Source organism: Protomyctophum bolini (assembly GCF_963924005.1).
Source record: "Protomyctophum bolini genome assembly, chromosome: 4".
In the NCBI taxonomy this organism is placed as follows: domain Eukaryota; kingdom Metazoa; phylum Chordata; class Actinopteri; order Myctophiformes; family Myctophidae; genus Protomyctophum; species Protomyctophum bolini.
Window position 1 is genome coordinate 21,884,124 of NC_137865.1, and position 19,254 is coordinate 21,903,377.

Below are 19,254 nucleotides of genomic sequence, written 5' to 3' on the forward strand. Positions count from 1 at the left end.
TTACTACTAGGCTCATATTTAATTAAGGCTAGAATATCGTTATAATGTATAATCCACATCCACTGTAAATTCTAAAAAGCGGCAGAAATATAGACTCCATCCATCCATCGTGTAGTGTTGTAGCTGTAGCTGCCCCACTGTTTGTTTGACTCTTGTCGGATTATTTTGTGTGTGTGCGTGTGTGTGTGTATGTGTGTTAGAGAGAGAGAGAGTGTTTGTGTGACGCCGCCGCCGCTGTGCATTTGAGCGCGTCTAAAACCCACACGGATGATCCGTGCGTGTGTGTGTGTGAGTGCAGGACCGATCACATCATCAAGCAAAAGGCTTGAAGCAGAGGAGAGGGATTTGTGTAGATTATCGCCTGACTGCTATTTTGTCCGCTCGTCAGAGAGAGAGAGAGAGTCGGTCACACTCACTCTCTGACTGAACTGTGCGAAGGTTTATGACTTAGATTTATTTCTATTTCTCTGAGCTGTCACCGCCGCGCAAAGCGACTGGATGGAACGCGAGCCTCGTGTTGTTCACAACAAGCCAACATTCTTCTCCAAGGAGTCCCTCGAAGCGACACGTCTAAAGATACGACTGCTTTTGCATTAGTGTGTCGAGGCAGCAGGTCACGGACACACACACACACACACACACACACACACACACACACGCGCACGCACACGCGCTCGCTGGGGACATGCTTTAACACCACCGTGGAAAAAAGGACCAAAACAAAACAGTCCGGCCGGGATGTCATCGGTTTGTGCCGCCGCTCCTCCACGACGGCCGTGGGCGGCGGTTACTCTGTGACATACATCAACCCCAAAGAAACCACTCATCACCACCACCACCATCATCACCACCATCATCATCTCACAGTTGAACTGCAGCCCCGGCTTGTTGTTCCAAGCGGACGATGTGTGTGCGAGCATGCTGCGGTTCCCAGTGAAGAAGATTCGGAAGCAGTTCAAGCTGCTGCTGCTGCTGGTGCTTCTGACCTTCGCCGTGTGGTTCACCTACCTGCACATCAACCAGGGCAAGAGCATCAAGCTGCACTTCAACTACGGCAAAGGTAGGAGTCGGCGCGCGCGCGCGCACACACACACACACACACACACACACACACACACACACACACACACACACACACACACACACACACACACACACACACACACACACATAGTCAGAGACACTTCAACTATATGGAAAAAGTAGGAGTCGGACCTGTCCTGTATAATTTATGGTATGACACACACATACACTTCAACTGTGGCAAAGGTACATAGGACCTTTCAATCAGCTGTAGGCCTATATGCTATGACACACATCACTTCAACATTCAACTGAAGTGTCTTTGTTATTTGGACTGTATATCATGACACACACAGACCAGGCTTCATGTCCGTACACGGACATTACTAGAGGTTTTTGTTATGGATACACGTCACCTTTACATATTTTCTTCAGAATAATTATGTATGGCACTGATTTTACTATGACGTGCTATGGCACATTATGAGTCCACTATAGTACCAGTGGTTCTCAAATGTTTTATTTGCAAGGAGGACCGTGTGTACACCCCGAGAGTGTACAAACATTCACTTTGAACACTCAGAGTTACAGACCTGTGATGGTCATTCAGCTATACTGTATGTGTTTATGTCCGTGGCAAAAATGCCCTGACACAGACACTATTAGGACTACATGACTATCCATGACACAGTTCACAGTTCACTTCATGCTTCATGCTGGGTTGGTTGTTGTGGGATAATGTGAAAGAACGTGGCTTTATAAAACACTGTCTGTGCTGGGAGGATTTCCTCAAATGCTTTATGGCTTAGCAGATTATTTTGGTTGAGGTCAAATTTGAAAATACACGCACGCACGCACGCACGCACGCACACACACACACACACACACACACACACACACACACGCACACACAGCAAAATCCTCAGTGTTTATTATAGTATATAGGCTAATCGCTAATGTATATATTGAACTGTCTGCGGAATACCTTGTATACTGTGTATATATACAGTACAGTACCTACCTAGATAGATACAGTATCTATCTATCTATCTATCTATCTATCTATCTATCTATCTATCTATCTATCTATCTATCTATCTATCTATCTATCTATATCTATCTATCTATCTATCTATCTATCTTTGTCATAAATGGACTGTCTAGAATCTAGAAGGCTGTTGCTGCATGTGAGTTGGTTCCAGCCAGGTCGAAAGCCAGCAGGCCGTCGGCGTATTAATAATAGAAGAGCTGATCGTACATTAATAATAAAAGGGTTGATCAGGCATGCAGCTGCTGAGGTCATGACACATCCGTCATATGTGTGTGTGTGTGTGTGTGTGTGTGTGTGTGTGTGTGTGTGTGTGTGTGACTGTGTGACTGTGTGACTGTGTGACTGTGTGTGTGTGTGTGTGTGTGTGTGTGTGTGTGTGTGTGTGTGTGTGTGTGTGTGCACACACACCTGCTGCTTGTGGTGACTGGAGCTGCAGCCTACACACCTGCTGGTTTACTGAGGGAATACCAGTGGTTCTCAAACCTTTTCATGTCAAGGAAGGACCCCCAACATGATATGGATCTGTCTCAAGCTCACAATGCATCGCACTTGTAGATCAGCTATTTATCGGTGTGTGTAGCTACGTAACTTTGACCTGTGTTATAAAAAATAAAATAAAAAATCTATTCCCGCCATCAGCCACTGGAGTAGTGTGATGGTGTTTAGGGCGGCTGTGGCTCAGGAGGTAGAGCAGGTCGTCCAATGATCCCTGGGTCGGCGGTTCGAATCCCGGCTCCTCCTGTCTACATGTTGAAGTGTCCTTGGGCAAGACATTGAACCTTACATTGCCTCCAATGAGTCGGTCGGTGTGAGCTTGCCACCATTTGCGTGTGAATGTGGGAAGTGAGGACGCTGGCCTTGACTGTTACACTGCTACACCAACCAATGTATGAATGAATGAACCGTTGAAAAGCGCTTTGAGCACTTGGAAAATCGCTATAAAAATGCAATTCATTTATCTGTTGAAACACTTTTCTCTTTCTCTGCATTTTGGTGTTTTCTTTTCACCATTTTGTTTAGATAGCAGGGATGTTTTTGGACTGCCAAAACAAACTAAATGCAGAGAGAGGGCAATGAGTTTCTGCATGGTAAACACCACCCCACTGCTCCAGTGGCTGATGAGTGACTTCTGTATGGAGGGAAATGATGGGCACATAAATGTATTTGATGTTTTTCTTTTCGTAAATATATACAGGGCAAAGTTACTAGACCTTTAAGTGTCAACTTTCACTAGGCAGACTAAAAACATATGGTCCACCACCATTAACATGCTGACGTAGATAAAAGGCATTCTGTGCTGTCTGACAGTCTGCCAGGGCTGATATCATACACTGTTCTCTATAGTAGATGCTGTTAACTGTCTGATATGATTAATGGTCATCATCATAATGTCCTGTACATCTGTACCGATCCCCGTTATGTAGAGGTAACTTGAAGTTCACTGAATTAGTCTGAAACCTTTCTCGCTTTCTGACTCCCAACTTCCCTTTCTCTCTCTCTCTGTCTGTCTGTCTGTCTGTCTGTCTCAGGCACATTCAAATCTTTCCGCCCTCATGCGTTTTGCCAGGATCCATTCTAGATCTGTTTTGTTGATCGATTACAATCCATTTGGCTACCATGGATGGATGGATGGATGGATGGATGGATGGATGGATGTGTGGGTGGATGGATGTGTGGGTGGATGGATGGATGGATGGATGGATGGGTGGATGGATGGATGGATGGGTGGATGGATGGATGTGTGGGTGGATGGATGTGTGGGTGGATGGATGGATGGATGGATGGATGGATGGGTGGATGGATGGATGTGTGGATGGATGGATGGATGGATGGATGGATGGGTGGATGGATGGATGGATGGATGGGTGGGTGGGTGGATGGATGGATGGATGGATGGATGGATGGATGGGTGGATGGATGGATGGATGGATGGATGGCGTGCAGGTATCGCTAGTTCTGGTTTTGATCCGAGTGCTGAGTTGTTATGTCACGGCTAAGGCGACGGAAAAACAGTTCACTGTTAGACTACATGACATTTTAATTGAAACAGCCACTGTGCTGTTCTCATATTCAGGAAGGGCAGTGTCAAAGCCCCGTTATGTAGAGGTAACTTGAAGTTCACTGAATTAGTCTGCAACCTTTCTCGCTTTCTGACTCCCAACTTCCCTTTCTCTCTATCTCTCTCTCTCTCTATCTCGCACGCACGCACGCACGCACGCGCACACAGCCACACAGGCAGCACATCAGAATGAGGCTATAGTAATAAATGATCAAATGAGGTTCACATCTCCTCGGTTTTTGCTCTTACACTCAGACTGTACTCTTTCATATATTGTCTTACTATGTGCTCCGAGAGACAGATGGATTTCACGATTTCCAATTTCAATACTTCATATTGCTGTAGAGACTCGGGAGGATCTTCCCTATACTTGCCTTATAGTTTGAGAGAGAGGGACAGTCTTTTGTTTTTGTCCAATATAAGACCCCATCAATCATAACTTTGCTGTCAGGCAGAAACCTTGTTACCTACTTTGTCGTACAAAGTGTACATGTCACTCAAAAGCACAATGCAATGCAACAAGCAACATGCTGTGAGTTTGTAGATATGCTATTTTCTCTACTTTTGAAAACAAGGTGAACGTGACTACTAGATCTGACTAGTTTATAAACATTTAACCAATGAGAAGTATTAACAAAAGCTTGTGAGTAAAACTACATTGGATCCATTGGAACACCCATTTTCAGAAAAATATTTTTTTAGGGGGCGCTAGCCCTTCCTATACAGCTTTTCGTCCCATCACATCTCACATTTGCCAAATGACAATGAAAGGAAGGTCATATAGACGAGCAAATCGGCTAACCAATCACATAAATTAAGTTGTCATCTTACAACACTGGCCTTCCAGTGTCAAGATACGGAGTGAAAAGGTTTGTTGAGACCAATCCAAATGATTCAACCGGCCTCATAGCATTGGTCTGACTGGATTAAGGTTGGTGAGGGGTGCGTTAAAACGACCGGAGTAAGGTTGGTGAGGGGTGCGTTAAGACGACCGGATTAAGGTTGGTGAGGGGTGCCTTAAGACGACCGGATTAAGGTTGGTGAGGGGTGCGTTAAGGGTTGGGAGAGGGTTAAGGTTAGGTTTAGGTGTGCTGCCCCGTGGGAGGTTAGTGTTAAGGTGAGGGTTTGAGATATCCGACCAATGGTATGTCTAACCAAAAGCATGCACCCACACAACAGTGTGTGTGAATATCTGCGAGTCAGTTTGTTCTGGGGAAGGCTTTTCTGATCACGCTGTCTGCAAGCCAGCCGCCTTGATCATGATCGGAACCGGTTGCTTTAATTTTCCAGAGAAACACAAACTCTACTCGCTTGCGTAGATTCGGGTGATCTCTCCATGCGACCTTGTTGTTTTTGAGCTAGTTTCCGCTATTAAGTGTGTCTGTTTTACTTCTCCACTCTGTCTGTCTTGGAAGGCTCTGTTCTGGGCTCTAATTGACTGTCTTGTCTTTTAGTAAGCCATTTGAACAGGTCAACCCACTTCATCTCTTTACGAATAACGAGATGCATGTAATTGTATATAGGGCTATATATTATAAACATGTAAATATTCTTAATTGCTGTAATTGTCATTAGTGTAAAGAAGATTTTCAACACAGAGATTTGGGCCAGATACTGTATCTGTATGATGTAATTTCCAGACACATTTTTTTTAATTATTATGAAAGGTCGTCTTGTTTAATGTAACTACTACTACCATGTTCTGAATAGTCAAATTAGATTACATTTGATTAGATTAGAAAGCCATTTTTATCGTTTTTCTAGGTTCAGGATGCATAACATTTTGGTTCTGCTAGTGTTTCATCCTAAAGAGAATTGGCAGGTAATCACCAGACTTAATAGAATTTGAATATCTCTGTGCAAAGCGGCCCAATAGGAATGCGTGCGTAAATCTGTGTTATGTGAGCAATTATTACACATGGAGAGGGTTATTTAAAGCAAAAACACGATTAGTGGATCATTCGGTCTACTTAAAGCTACGATCCGTAACTTTTATTTAGCCCACTCTCCCTCCCGAGTCCTGCGTTAACGCCTGAGCTTCAGGCAGTACTATTTGTCTACCAGTAGGGGTATCCTACCCCGATACCAGGGTCAAAATGTCTCAATGGAAGTGTAGGGTAGGGATGTCAGCCACTCAGTGATGTCTCAATGGAAGTGTAGGGTATAGGGATGTCAGCCACTCAGTGATGTCTCAATGGAAGTGTAGGGTATAGGGATGTCAGCCACTCAGTGATGTCTCAATGGAAGTGTAGGGTATAGGGATGTCAGCCACTCAGTGATGTCTCAATGGAAGTGTAGGGTATAGGGATGTCAGCCACTCAGTGATGTCTCAATGGAAGTGTAGGGTATAGGGATGTCAGCCACTCAGTGATGTCTCAATGGAAGTGTAGGGTATAGGGATGTCAGCCACTCAGTGATGTCTCAATGGAAGTGTAGGGTAGGGATGTCAGCCACTCAGATTAGGCTACTGGGAAAGTGTGTGCGTCACAGTGCATGTGTTCACGATATCGCACGTAACGTAATGGCTGCTAATTCCCCCGTCTCAAAAAACCCTGTGGTGGCCCGCTATTGGTCTTTTCTTTTAATGGATAAAAATAGCGCATTTTTTCCTTAGCGGCTAACAGTTAAGTAACCGGCAAGGCCTGACAGTAACCGGTTAACAAAATGTCTCCATTTGGCCAGCCCTAACTATAACTGCAGCCAGCCAGCCAGCGGTGTTGTTGAGCAGCCTGAGGCGCTCAGTTCACACAGGTGTGATTTGTCTGAACGTCTGGGGCGGTGGTGGCTCTGGGGTAGAGTGGCTGGATGGTGTCGAAGTGTCCTTGAGCAAGTCTCTGAACCCCTAATTGCTCCTGTTGTGCTGGTTGGTGCCTTGCATGGTTTCCGCCGCAATCGGTGCACTATGAATGTGTGTGTGAATGTGTGAATGTAATGCACAATCTATGTAAAGCGCCTTGGATAAAGGCGCTATATAAATGCACCATATACCATTTAACGTTCTCCCCCAGAATAAGAACTCTATAGGGTTCATGTGTTTGTTTTCCCCTTGTATTTTACAACAACGGTCTCTCCCCACGTCATATGTGTGCTTTGGTCTTTTGTCTTTTTTGGATACCTTTCTTCCACCAGTGTTGATTTCGTCGACTAAAACTAAGACGAAAAATGTTTGTCGACTACCTTTTTTCACTGATGAAAACGAAATGGAAACTAAATGAAAACAAAGCTACGATGACTAAAACCAAGACTAAATATACCAACAATTTAGTCAACAAATAAAAACTAGGCTAAAATGTTAGGGAGGGACTAGTGGATGAAGTCATCTCGCAAATCTCACGATATGTAGTCTCCTAAAACCAGACTTTTAGTCGATTACCAGAACACCAAAACATTCCGGATGACTAAAATGTGACTAAAACCAAATTAAAACTATTCAAGAGACTACGACTAAAACTAAAATCTAAATGTGCTGCCAAAAACAACACTGCTTTCCACTGTGAAGCAGGCTGAAGGTATACTGTACGTACAGTACTACATGTCCTCGTCTACCCTCAAAATGTCTTTGATCAATTGGGCGATCGGTCTCCAACTGGTTTATAGCAGCATGAGGCTGCTTGTGCAGTCGCCTGGCTTCCAGCCACCGTGTACACTACAGTATCAATGTACAGTAGTACAGTGAATGTACAGTACAAGGTTAGCCTCCCTCTGTTCTGTAATAACCTCTCACCGGTACACTGTCAATACTAGGTCGATATAGCTGAGAGATCTCTGTGTTGTCGTGTTGAGAGGGTTATAAGGTTTTAAATGAGCAGTGGATTTGCTCGGTGGATCTCAAACCTTTTTCATCTCAAGGACCCTCAGTTTGCTATGCGTTAAAGCAGTAGTTCACCCATAAAATTACTTATTTTCTATCAATTACACACTCCATGAAACCTTGAATTCATGGGGTGTGTAATTCATAGAAAATAATTGTCGCATTCCTAAGCCAATAATTTGATGCCCCAGGTCAGTAGGAGACATCAAATGATTGGCTTAGGAGTCCATGAATTCAAGGCTTCATGGGGTGTGTAATTGATACAAGTAATTCTTTGCGTGAACTACTCCTTTCAATGCCACGGACCACCATAACTCCAAAAGTGTAAGAATGGAACCAAATGGACGTACACTCTTGGAGTTACAGACTCGTAAGGGTCTATCTGGTTACTAAAATCAGTCATTTAGCTGGGGACCCGCGGCCGCTGGAACCCCCATCCAGGAGGTCGGCCCGAGCTGAATGAGTAGAAAGGTCGCCTGGGAAACGGAAGGTCCCAGGTTCGATTCTTGGCAACCGGCTAAGGTGAAGCTGAAACTGAATTTCCCCCCATAGGCTGGTTATGGAAGCACTGGATTACCTAACTACAGTATATAGCAGGCCATCGCCCAGTAGACGTGATGTAATGTGATCACTATGACTGCTATGAAGTCATTTCATTGCGCCGTCACCAGAGGCCATTCCACAGCTCTGTGCGTGCGTGCGTGTGTGTAGTGTGTGTGTGTGTGTGTGTGTGTGTGTGTGTGCGTGTGTGTGTGTGCATGTGTGTGTGTGTGTGTGTGTGTGTGTGTGTGTGTGTGTGCACGTGCGCATTACTGTATTGCTATTTAGTAGTGGCTAGGTGAAGAAATTGGAGCTCTCTCCACCGTCTGAATGAAAGCCTCTACGGGTATAGCTTTTATCCACAGTATTTATCATCCGGAATAGAAAACCCAGCCAGGAGCCATTTTGAATTTTGAAAAAGGATGAGATGTGTTAAAATGATGTAACGTATCTGGTGTAGATAACCCTCTGGACATTTCTCGCATCCTTTTGGGTTGTTATGGTGGACATAACCTTGTTCTGAATGTATATATACGCACGCTTATATTACCGGTGATTCATGAGCTTATCCATAGTGCGTGTGAACACACAGGTTTGTGTGTGTGTGTGTGTACACTATACAGTACCCATTGTCTGGATCAGAATAGAAATGCATACACTACATTTCAAGTCTGCATAAACCGTATATCGTTGCTGTCGGGTGGAGATCTCATGTACTGCATGTCCAAACTGTAAGTATCAGACCCACAAGCTCCAAACGCGGCGCTTGCGGATCTGCTACTTTTGATGCTTTTGTGTGACGCTGGAGTGTGATCGTGTAGGGCGTTAATTTAACAAAAAACACGGAAAGTCAGAATATGGAGATAAGAGGTTTCTGCCTGACAGCAACGATATACTTAGTTGACTGGGGTCCCCCAGGGCTCTATACTCGGTACACTCCTTGGGCCATGTGGCCCATAGGTCAGGAGCCTACAGTATCACCTGTTTCTGTGGCGTGACAAGTACACAGGCCGGACATGACGCTAGCATGTCCCAGGACTTACCCCCCAATCCAACGTTGAGCGCCAAGCAGGGAGGTACCAATTTATTATAGTCTTTTGGTAAAACTTGGGATCGAACCTCGACCTCCCAACCCCATGGAAGACACTCTCTAACCACAACAAGGCACTGCGCTTACGTTAGGACACTTCCTATTCCTGATCCATTAACCTTTTCAAAGGTAATGGAAAAATAAAAAACAGACCCCCCCCCCCTAGTATCTGTTTCAACTTTGATGATGGGCAAAAAAAAACTGGTGAAAGGTGTAGTTAAACGGTTTTGCAGATTTGCGCACCCGGCCGGACTGACCTTATTTAATCAGAATTTCAATGAGGAAGTGCGTTGGCAGGCGGCACGGCGGCGCATAGTAGATGAGAGGCACATCTATGCGGTCATGCCGTGGCACACAACAGCTCCCCTGTTCCCCCTGGCTGCATCAACAGGTCTACTGACTGCCTGGCCCGCTTCCTCAGACAGCCCCCCATTCATTCACCATCATTACACATGGGGGGAGACCCACGCGCGCACACACACACACACGCACACACACGCACGTACGTACGCACGTGCATGCACAGTCTGAAGGATGCATGCACACATGTGTACATGCACATACAGTATGCACACATAAGCATGCCACACACAAACACACACAATTTCCGACCGTAACTGATTAATCGAATGTTAATATCAAATGAGATGCTTATGAATATTGGCAATATATTGCTTTATACATCCATGATGATGATTCTTTAATAATAGGCTAAATCGATTACCGGTAGTCTGATTAAACACTTTAGGCCTTTTTATACTTTGTTCTGCAACAAGGGCACCAATATTACACAATATTACATTAGGGCTGCTACAACTATCAATTATTTTCTTAGTGATCATTCTATTAATTCATTTTTTGATTCATCGAATGATCAGGATGCATGTAATCGCCACCTTATACTTTGTCAGTGTTGTGAAAAGTTTTGAAAATAATCTTCTTGTGGACTTATAGATCTTCTCTTTTCACAATTGTTTTGTATTTCATTTTACTCACTGCACTAATTCTACATGCACGCATGCACGCACACGCACGCACGCACGCACACACACACACACACACACACACACACACACACACACACACACTCACACACACACACACCCGCATGCGTGCATACAGATGATCATTCGTAAGGAGGAGGTCAAAGGGAGGAAGTGTGTGGAAATTGAACAGATTGACTACTTGGTTGCCCAGAGAGAAACCATATGGGAGAGAGAGGGCGTAACACACCCAACGTTCTGAGTGTTCTGAGTGCAAAACGCAACCAAATGGACCTGCAAGGGTATATTTGGTTACGCTTGGAACACTCTCGGAGTTACAAATGGATAGATTAACACAGAGGATTTTGACTGGGTTAGCTTTGCAGTGGTATAGAACATTCTGTACTGCACATTTGGCATTTTGATTGTCGCCAGGGGGACAAATATGATAAAACATTTAAATAAAACAGTAAGCTGCCTTCTTCTGTGATTAACACGTTGACTGCGTTATGAATTAATCTCTAACTCCCGTTCCCTTCCGATGTTTTCACTAACATTTGAAGAATCACGCCGTCGCAATTGTACCTCCGCCTGAAAATAGTTGTGTTTGTAATATAGTGTTCCGCAGAAAGACAAGATGTCGGGAATAGTGTGATCCACAGGTAATATGTTAACTACGCATATATTATTTTAAAACCTCGGAATGACAATAAAATCGGATTTATTGTCCCATCACAGGTTTACAGGTGTACTGAAGAGGGAGAAATTCATTTTCTGGTACAGTTATTTATTATGCAGAGATTTGTGTCTTGCTGTCAAATAATTGATTTAAAATGACTAATGCTGGTCTATGAAGCTTTGAATGGTTTAGGGCCAAATACACTTATACGATGTCATGAACCATCCCGATCTCTCAGGTCATCTGGGTCTGCTTTCTGTCCACCAAAACCAAAACTAAATGTGAGGAAGCAGCATTTCCGTTTTTATACACACATATCTGGAACAGACTCCCAGAATACTGCAGGACTGCTGTCACTCTTTATAAAACACAACTAAAGACCTTTCTGTTTGCCGCTGCCTTTGATTGAGTATTTGAGTTCCTTTTGTTTTTCTTTTGCTTTCTCTTCCGCACTGCAAGCATCTGTTATTATTTTACTTCTTTCCTTTTATGCATCCTAATGTCATTGTATAATTGTGTTTCCTTTGCCTGTTCTGTGTAAAGCACATTGAATTGCCTTGTCGCTGAAATGTGCTATACAAATACAATCGCCTTGCCTTGCCATACTGCACACACGCACAAAGTATTATAAATGTACATAAGTGGAAATTACTTTGACGTTTGATATTTGACATTTATTCTATGCCACCCCTGATTCTGCACGTTCCCCACTGCACATTCCGTTTTCAAGTCGGATGCTTTCGTCAAGATAAACTATTTTATTACAATGGTATTTCATTAAATTGACTCAGGTTGCATCTGCCCCTGTAATTCTACAGATTTATCTGCATGACACATAATCTGAGATCACAAACCGCCTTGAAGCAGAGCCTTAAGGTACAGAGTTATGAACACGACATTAAACCCTTCAAGGGCATACATTAAGATACACAGACAACATAAATCCACAGAATTCATGCATTTTACAATAGTGAAGAACAACTGCTAATGCCACTAGTTTGAGCCTGGAGGGATGAACTAGGGATGGGACGATAATCATTGTTCATCGTGATAACAAATGCCAAGTTGCAGGAACGCTGATCACATAGTATGAAGAGTGAACTGCATTCTGCGTATTGTGTTATTGTAGCTTGTTAGCTAACTTAGCGGGTGAGATTGCTTGTGCCTATAAGTGCACATAATAAGACAAATAAACCCCTGCTGATTCTTTGGATCAAAATCCAATGCCCGACACAATCACTGAGATCAATCGGTATTGTACATGTGGCTGTAGGGTGTTGTGATAAAACCTGTATAGGACGCTGCTGCTACTGCTGTGTAGTGTACACACACTGCACCCACATGCACGCTTGGATGTGTGTGTGTGTGTGTGTGTGTGTGTGTGTGTGTGTGTGTGTGTGTGTGTGTGTGTGAGTGATGTGTGCAGTACACCCACATGCATGCTTGGATGTAGGTGTGTGAAGCCAGATAAGGGGTTCTTGATCTTGCCATGGGCACCCTGCAGGTTCGGTTGGCTTGTTGTCGTGGTAACTGATGCCCTTTGTTGTCACCTCCGCTGCCTAAACTTATTTTTTTCCCAGCTGGTAGTGAGTAGGGTTGGGATCCTGAACGGTAGAACCAGATACAACATTGAGGAACCGGAATTGGTTCTATCACATTTTGGAGCCTTTTTGTATGGACTTCACGTCTGTTATACAATTACAGTACCAGTGGTTCTCAAACATTTTATTTTCAAGGACCACCACAACTCTTGAGTGTACAAATGGAACCGGGTCCATTTGGTTCCATTTGTGGACTCTCAGAGTTATTGACATGTAAGGGTCCACTTGGAATCGCCTATGAGGATTGTTAAAGGGAACGCGCACACACACACACACACACACACACACACACACACACACACACACACACACACACACACACACACACACACACACACACAATTTTTTTTAACCTAATCCCTAAAGTCTGAGTTGTACTCAGTTGCTTGCCAGTGTCGTGCAGTGAAATGCGCAGCATCTCTGCGTGCATATCTCTAAAATGATTTATCAACCACCCTCAACCCGGTGTTGTCCCATGGCCATAGTATATTCTCACTATAGCGATCAGAGATCTTTGGTTACATTCGTACACTCAGAGTTACGCACCTGTAAGGATCCATTTGGAACCCCCTATAGCAGTGGTTTTCAACCAATGGTCAGGGCCCAGGGGACCACCAGTGGCCCTTGAGGGGATTCCAGGTGGTCCCCAGCTAAATGATGGACAGTTGGTAACCAAATGGACCCTTATATATCTTTTAACTCTTGAGAGCATACATTGAAACATCTGCATCACTTAATTTACAGGAAGTCTAAACAATTAGAGAATGAGAATAATTGTTATTTTGATCAACGTTTGTCTGTTATCTCTCCTAATGGTACCACATCAATACAGCATGGAATGGTGGACAAACTCTTATCCAACAACAACAAAATGGGTTTTTGGGGGTCTGAGAGGCTAAATGTCATCAAATGGTGGAATAAATAATGGGCCTGATCTGAAAAGGGTTGAAATCCACTGCCCTGTAACGATTTTAAGGAACCGGAATTGCTAAAATCCTAAAGGATCCCCAAACCGTACTCCCAGACAGTGTGTAAACAACCTGTCGGGTGTAAATGAATGAAGGCAATTCAATATGAGGTATCAGGCAAATATGATCCTGTTTGCCTGATGAAGACCTTGTAGGTCGAAACGGTGCAATTGTTGCCTCTTAATAAAGTAAGTCTCGGAGCTCTAGAAACTTATTTTCTCCTCTTTGATGTTTGCCTTGATGCCTGACATCCAGCACCTGGCCTAAATATAGCCTTTGAGATGTGCACACAATCTTCTCTGAGGATATTTCACAGTAGACTCCCTGTCATGGTTACAGTAGAATAGAGGGGGGTCTTATCAGCAGCACTGTCACATCGGCACTGTCTTCATCGTCTAAGATACACAGCCTGCCGTAAAGCTGGGGATTTATTCTTTATCTAAATTCCATCCAGACATGTTGGTGGTTGAGGCCTTTAAATGTCATTGGGAAAAAAGCCATCAATCTCTCTCTCTCTCTCTCTCTCTCTTACACTCCACCTACAGATCTCTACTAGCTGCATGGGTGTGTAAATATTCATAAGCATTATGTTGAATAAAAACAATCAATGTGAGCTATACTGAATTTGTGATGAAAGAAGGAGGGGAAAATGACCGCTGCGTGGAGAGGAGAACCTCCAGATCAGCGACCAAACGAAGCTTCACAAGAATGATCCTATCTTAATCTTGCCTAATGGCCGGGCGGACAGTGGTGTAAAGTAACTAAGTACATTTATTTAAGTACTGTAAGTAAAGAATTTTGGTATTTGTACTTTACTTCAGTTTCCCTGGCCGGACGTAGCACGTGGAAGGAACACGTTATTCCGACCAGTTCCTTTCCCCTCCATCAGGCGCCCCGGCTGGCCAGGGGGATGTAGACCAGGATTACTGCATGTTTTTGTGAGGGTACCTACCCTAGGGGACACGGGGAGAACATGCAAACTCCACACAGAAAAGCCCTTTCGCCAACCCCGCCTCAGGTATGGGCACTGATGACGCGGAGGAGGGAACACGCCCACAGCGTCCCCAGCGGGAATCAAACCCAGGACCTTCTAGCTGTGAGACGACAGCACTACCGACTGTGCCACCATGCCCCGTGTATTTCCAATACTTTTACTTCTACTCCTCTACATCTGGGATCGAAATATTGTACTTTTTTAACAGTTAAGGTGGTTGCACACTGGACACGTTTTTCGGAAAACCGACGGAGAAATGCCTCTAAAAATCCCAAAAAGGCCCTCGGTGTGTGGGGACCTACTTTGGAGACTTTTTGATTAGATTTTGATGATAAAAAAATCCCACCCGTGTGAAGTGAGGGGTGCGCTCTTGTCGTCGTACATCATCCAATAAAAAAATGAATATAGTTCTTCATGAAATAATTTGTCAACTTGTGTTATTATCTTTTAACCATGATACAATGTTTCTCATCTTTACACCATGATCATGTGATTGGTTAGCCGATTTGCTCGTCTATGACATTGTCAATGGCAAAATGTGAGACGTGATGTAACCAAAAGCTGTATATAGGAGGGGCTAAACATACAGAGATTTCCATATGGGCACAAAAGTCACACAAGGGGTACAAAGCCCACGACACTATCACTCAGACATATTGGCGGTGCGACGTAAAGGTGTGAGGGTAGGGTACCATAACGTCTAGTATTTTGAAACTGGATGAAAATGTGTTACTGCTACTTTTGCTGTTTTTGAGTACAAATGGAACCAAATGGTCCCTTAAGGGTCCATTTTGTTCCATTTGTACGCTTCCTGAGTTACATTAACAGTCCTGATTTGACTCTTGGGTTTTTGCTGCGAGACGAGCCAGCTAGTGTGGGTGGGTGGGTGGGTGGCAGTGGGGGGGGGGGTATGTGGTGAAGTGACCTTTTCCATTCAAACAGCCACTACAAAAGGCTCATTGAGAGCGGCGGGGGGGAGAGCACTCAGACACACTCTCTTTGATGATTGATTGAAACCCAGCAAGATCGGGATCGCTTTACTGTAAGTCAACACCACAGCCAATACACGTGCACACACAAGCACACACACACACACACACACACACACACACACACACACACACACACACACACACACACACACACACACACACACTTCCGAGGACATAAACATTAGGATGCTGATCTTATTTAATTTTTTTACATTTTAACCCATAAAGCCAAAAATATCACATTTCTTTTTACATCTTTTAATGTAAATCAGGCCTAAACCTAACATCTAAATGTCTAATCTCTAATCCCAATTTGAATCTTTTTCTGATAGTGAATGTAACTCTTAACAATATTGTTTAAGCATAAAACAACCGTTTCTCTTGTGAAGAAGACCAGCAAAATGGTCCCCAACCATGTCCTCCAATTCTACTGTACTTGTGGAGACGTTTGGTCCTCACTAGATCGTAATAGTCGCACGCACGCACACACACACACACACACACACACACACACACACACACACACACACACACACACACACACACACACACACACACACACACACACACACACACACACACACACACACACACACAATGTACATGCCACTTCCAAAATGGTCACTTCTCTACTGTCCTCATCAACAACAACAATATCTGGTGTATTAGCTGTGACATCTGAAAAAGCATAATTTTCATTATTGTGCATGAACATGGCAGTTGAAACACGTGAGTGCACACACACACACACACACACACACACACACAGGCCTACAGTAAGCAGAGCCTCCTGAAGATCGCAGGGGATTTTCTAATGTTATGACCAGGGGTTTTGTCCGTCCATCGTAGACACTGCATGATATCTGACTCTCTCACTCTGCCTCTTCATACAGTATACTCTGTCTGTCTGTCTGTCTGTCTGTCTGTCTGTCTGTCTGTCTGTCTGTCTGTCTGTCTGTCTGTCTGTCTGTCTGTCTGTCTGTCTGTCGGTCTGTAACAGTCTGAACTGGGTTCACATTCGGGAACACCTCGAGTCATGGACCTCGTTAACTCATTCCATTCCATGACGCCTCCCCCTTAATGGTGTTATTGTGTGTTAACTGTGTGTGTGTGATACATATCAAAAACAACTCTTGAGTTAAAGAAACACTCAGGGATGCATGCTGTGCAACGCACACACACACACACACACACACACACACACACACACACACACACACACACACACACACACACACACACACACACACACATCCACCTGTTTAAGTGCAGTGGGAAGGAGAAGGCTATCCTTCCTCCACCCCCGCCCCCACCTTCCTGGCAGCGTGTGACAGTGGAGAGACACTGCCATCATTCAGCACACATTATCGTCTCTGGCGGGAGGAAAACCTCTATGTCCGATACTGATACTGATACTGCTGTTACTTTTCAGGATTCCATTTTCTTTACGCGTACACACGTTGCTCCTGTGGGCCAGGCCCTGGCAGCGGGCCAGCAGCAGCAGTGTCGGGTCATTTTCATGGTGGCACACAGTCACACCATGGTGCCTTTAATCTGAGAAACCCATCGGGAGAAAATAATCCTTTCAGTTTGCCTCTTCTGGCTCCACCCGCGTCTGCATGTATATAGAGACGGGATGTCTGACAGATTGAGTCGTGGAGCTCTGAATCTGTCTTGAAATATGATATGGTACGTTGAACGTGTTGCATCATGTGCATGGTCATTGGGTCATTTGGGTTGGCTCATGTGCATGGTCATTGGGTCATTTGGGTTGGCTCATGTGCATGGTCATTGGGTCATTTGGGTTGGCTCATGTGCATGGTCATTGGGTAAAAAAAACGTAGGTTTCGTTTTTGGCTAGGTGGCCCAGCCTTCATCCAATCAGGATAGAAAGGGGCCTTCCGCCAATCATGATCGAGCCGGGGCGGGCCTTGGTGTGCGTGCTGTTGGCCTGTCGTGCCCCCCCCCCCCACACACAAACACTGTATGTGCATGTGCACATCTTGTTACCGGGATGGACCGGGGGTTTTCCAAATCACTGAATGCTCCTTTAACATGGAGTTTCTTCCAGCTGTGAAATGTCCCTTTACAGTACTGGAGTAGATGTATATAGTTTACTGTCAACCACTGGGACTTTCACAAAGACAGTGTGAGGCTCACCATTGTCTTTCTTGTCCAACACAGTGTGCAGATCAGCAGCTCACACTTCCAGAGACACACAGTGAAGGGTGTGAGCATTTACAGGCTGTGGTATTACCTACCGGGGGACAGAGATTTACTGGGTCGCTCGACGCTCACGCATAAGCTGTGGAGCTGTGGGCAGATTCTACGGTTGAGCCTTCTGTCTCGCTCCCCCCAGCACCCTTGACCCCCCCCCCCCCCCCCCCAACAAGACACACACACACACACACACACACACACACACACACATTTTTGTTCTTTATTTGAATCCACAAATTGCAATTCATTTTACATGGAAACAAATGTAACGGGGTTGACAGTTCATGTTCACTTAAGGATACACATGGCACCTCCTCCTCCACACAGACAAACTGCCTATAACAGCCGAAACAGAACAGTATTTGGCAAGCTGTTCGGCTTTGCACTTTGACACACACACACACACACACACACACACACACACACACACACACACACACACACACACACACACACACACACACACCGGTATGACAAGGCTTGCTCTCCTGTGAAATAACGTGTCGGGGAGCGGTGTGTCATCGATCGGGCACAGCGTGGGCTTTCTGTGGCGTGGCGGCAGAAAACATGCGTGCGGATTACAAAGTGACACAGATAGGTTTTTAGGATGGCCGCACGGCAGCAGAGCAGGAGAACATCCGTTTGCCCGCAGCAACATCAATGTGGAAGCAGTGATATGCTGCAGTGTACCAGTCAGAACCCAGTCACACTGGCTTTACTGTAACAGTACCAGTCAGAACCCAGTCACACCGGCTTTACTGTAACACGCTGAACAATGGAAAGCCACAGAAGTCTGAGCAAGGAGAGACGCTTTAATTATTCACCCGTTTCAGCGCTTTTCTCTTGTGAAGAAAACCCCTTTCTTCCCCCCACCATTGTCAACCGCTTCACAAAGCTCTCTTATGCTGCTGGGGCGGAAACCTCTTATCTCCATATTTTATAACTTTTTGTGTTTTATTTCCCGTAAATCAACTCCCTGCTTTATCATATTACAGCGTCACACATAAGCATCAAAAGTAGCAGATCCACAAGTCAAAAGTTGCAAAAATCATTGCTGTGGAAACATGTTCTTTGCAGCTCGGCGCACCTCTGCGCTTGCTTGTGATATGCCCAGTTAAAGCACCATTCTGTCGCACGTAGTTGCAAGGAGTTGCATGTTGCAAGGAGTTGCATCGCGCATCATTGGTGGTTTGCGCTTTAATGGGGTTAAAAGCTGCACAGCACCAGCGCCCAGCAGGGGTTG

General features: G+C 44.7%; 1 protein-coding gene across 2 annotated transcripts in view; it reads left to right on the plus strand.

Moving 5' to 3' along the window:
* Nucleotides 1-309: 309 nt before the first annotated feature.
* The window catches only part of b4galnt4a (beta-1,4-N-acetyl-galactosaminyl transferase 4a), a 273,455-nt gene continuing 254,510 nt past the window's right edge, over nucleotides 310-19,254 (plus strand). For both annotated transcript variants that reach the window (XM_080760815.1, XM_080760816.1), the window contains exon 1: nucleotides 310-1,060. In XM_080760815.1, the coding sequence (XP_080616941.1) occupies nucleotides 919-1,060 (142 nt within the window). In that variant the 5' untranslated portion in view covers nucleotides 310-918. The remainder of the gene's footprint in view (nucleotides 1,061-19,254) is intronic.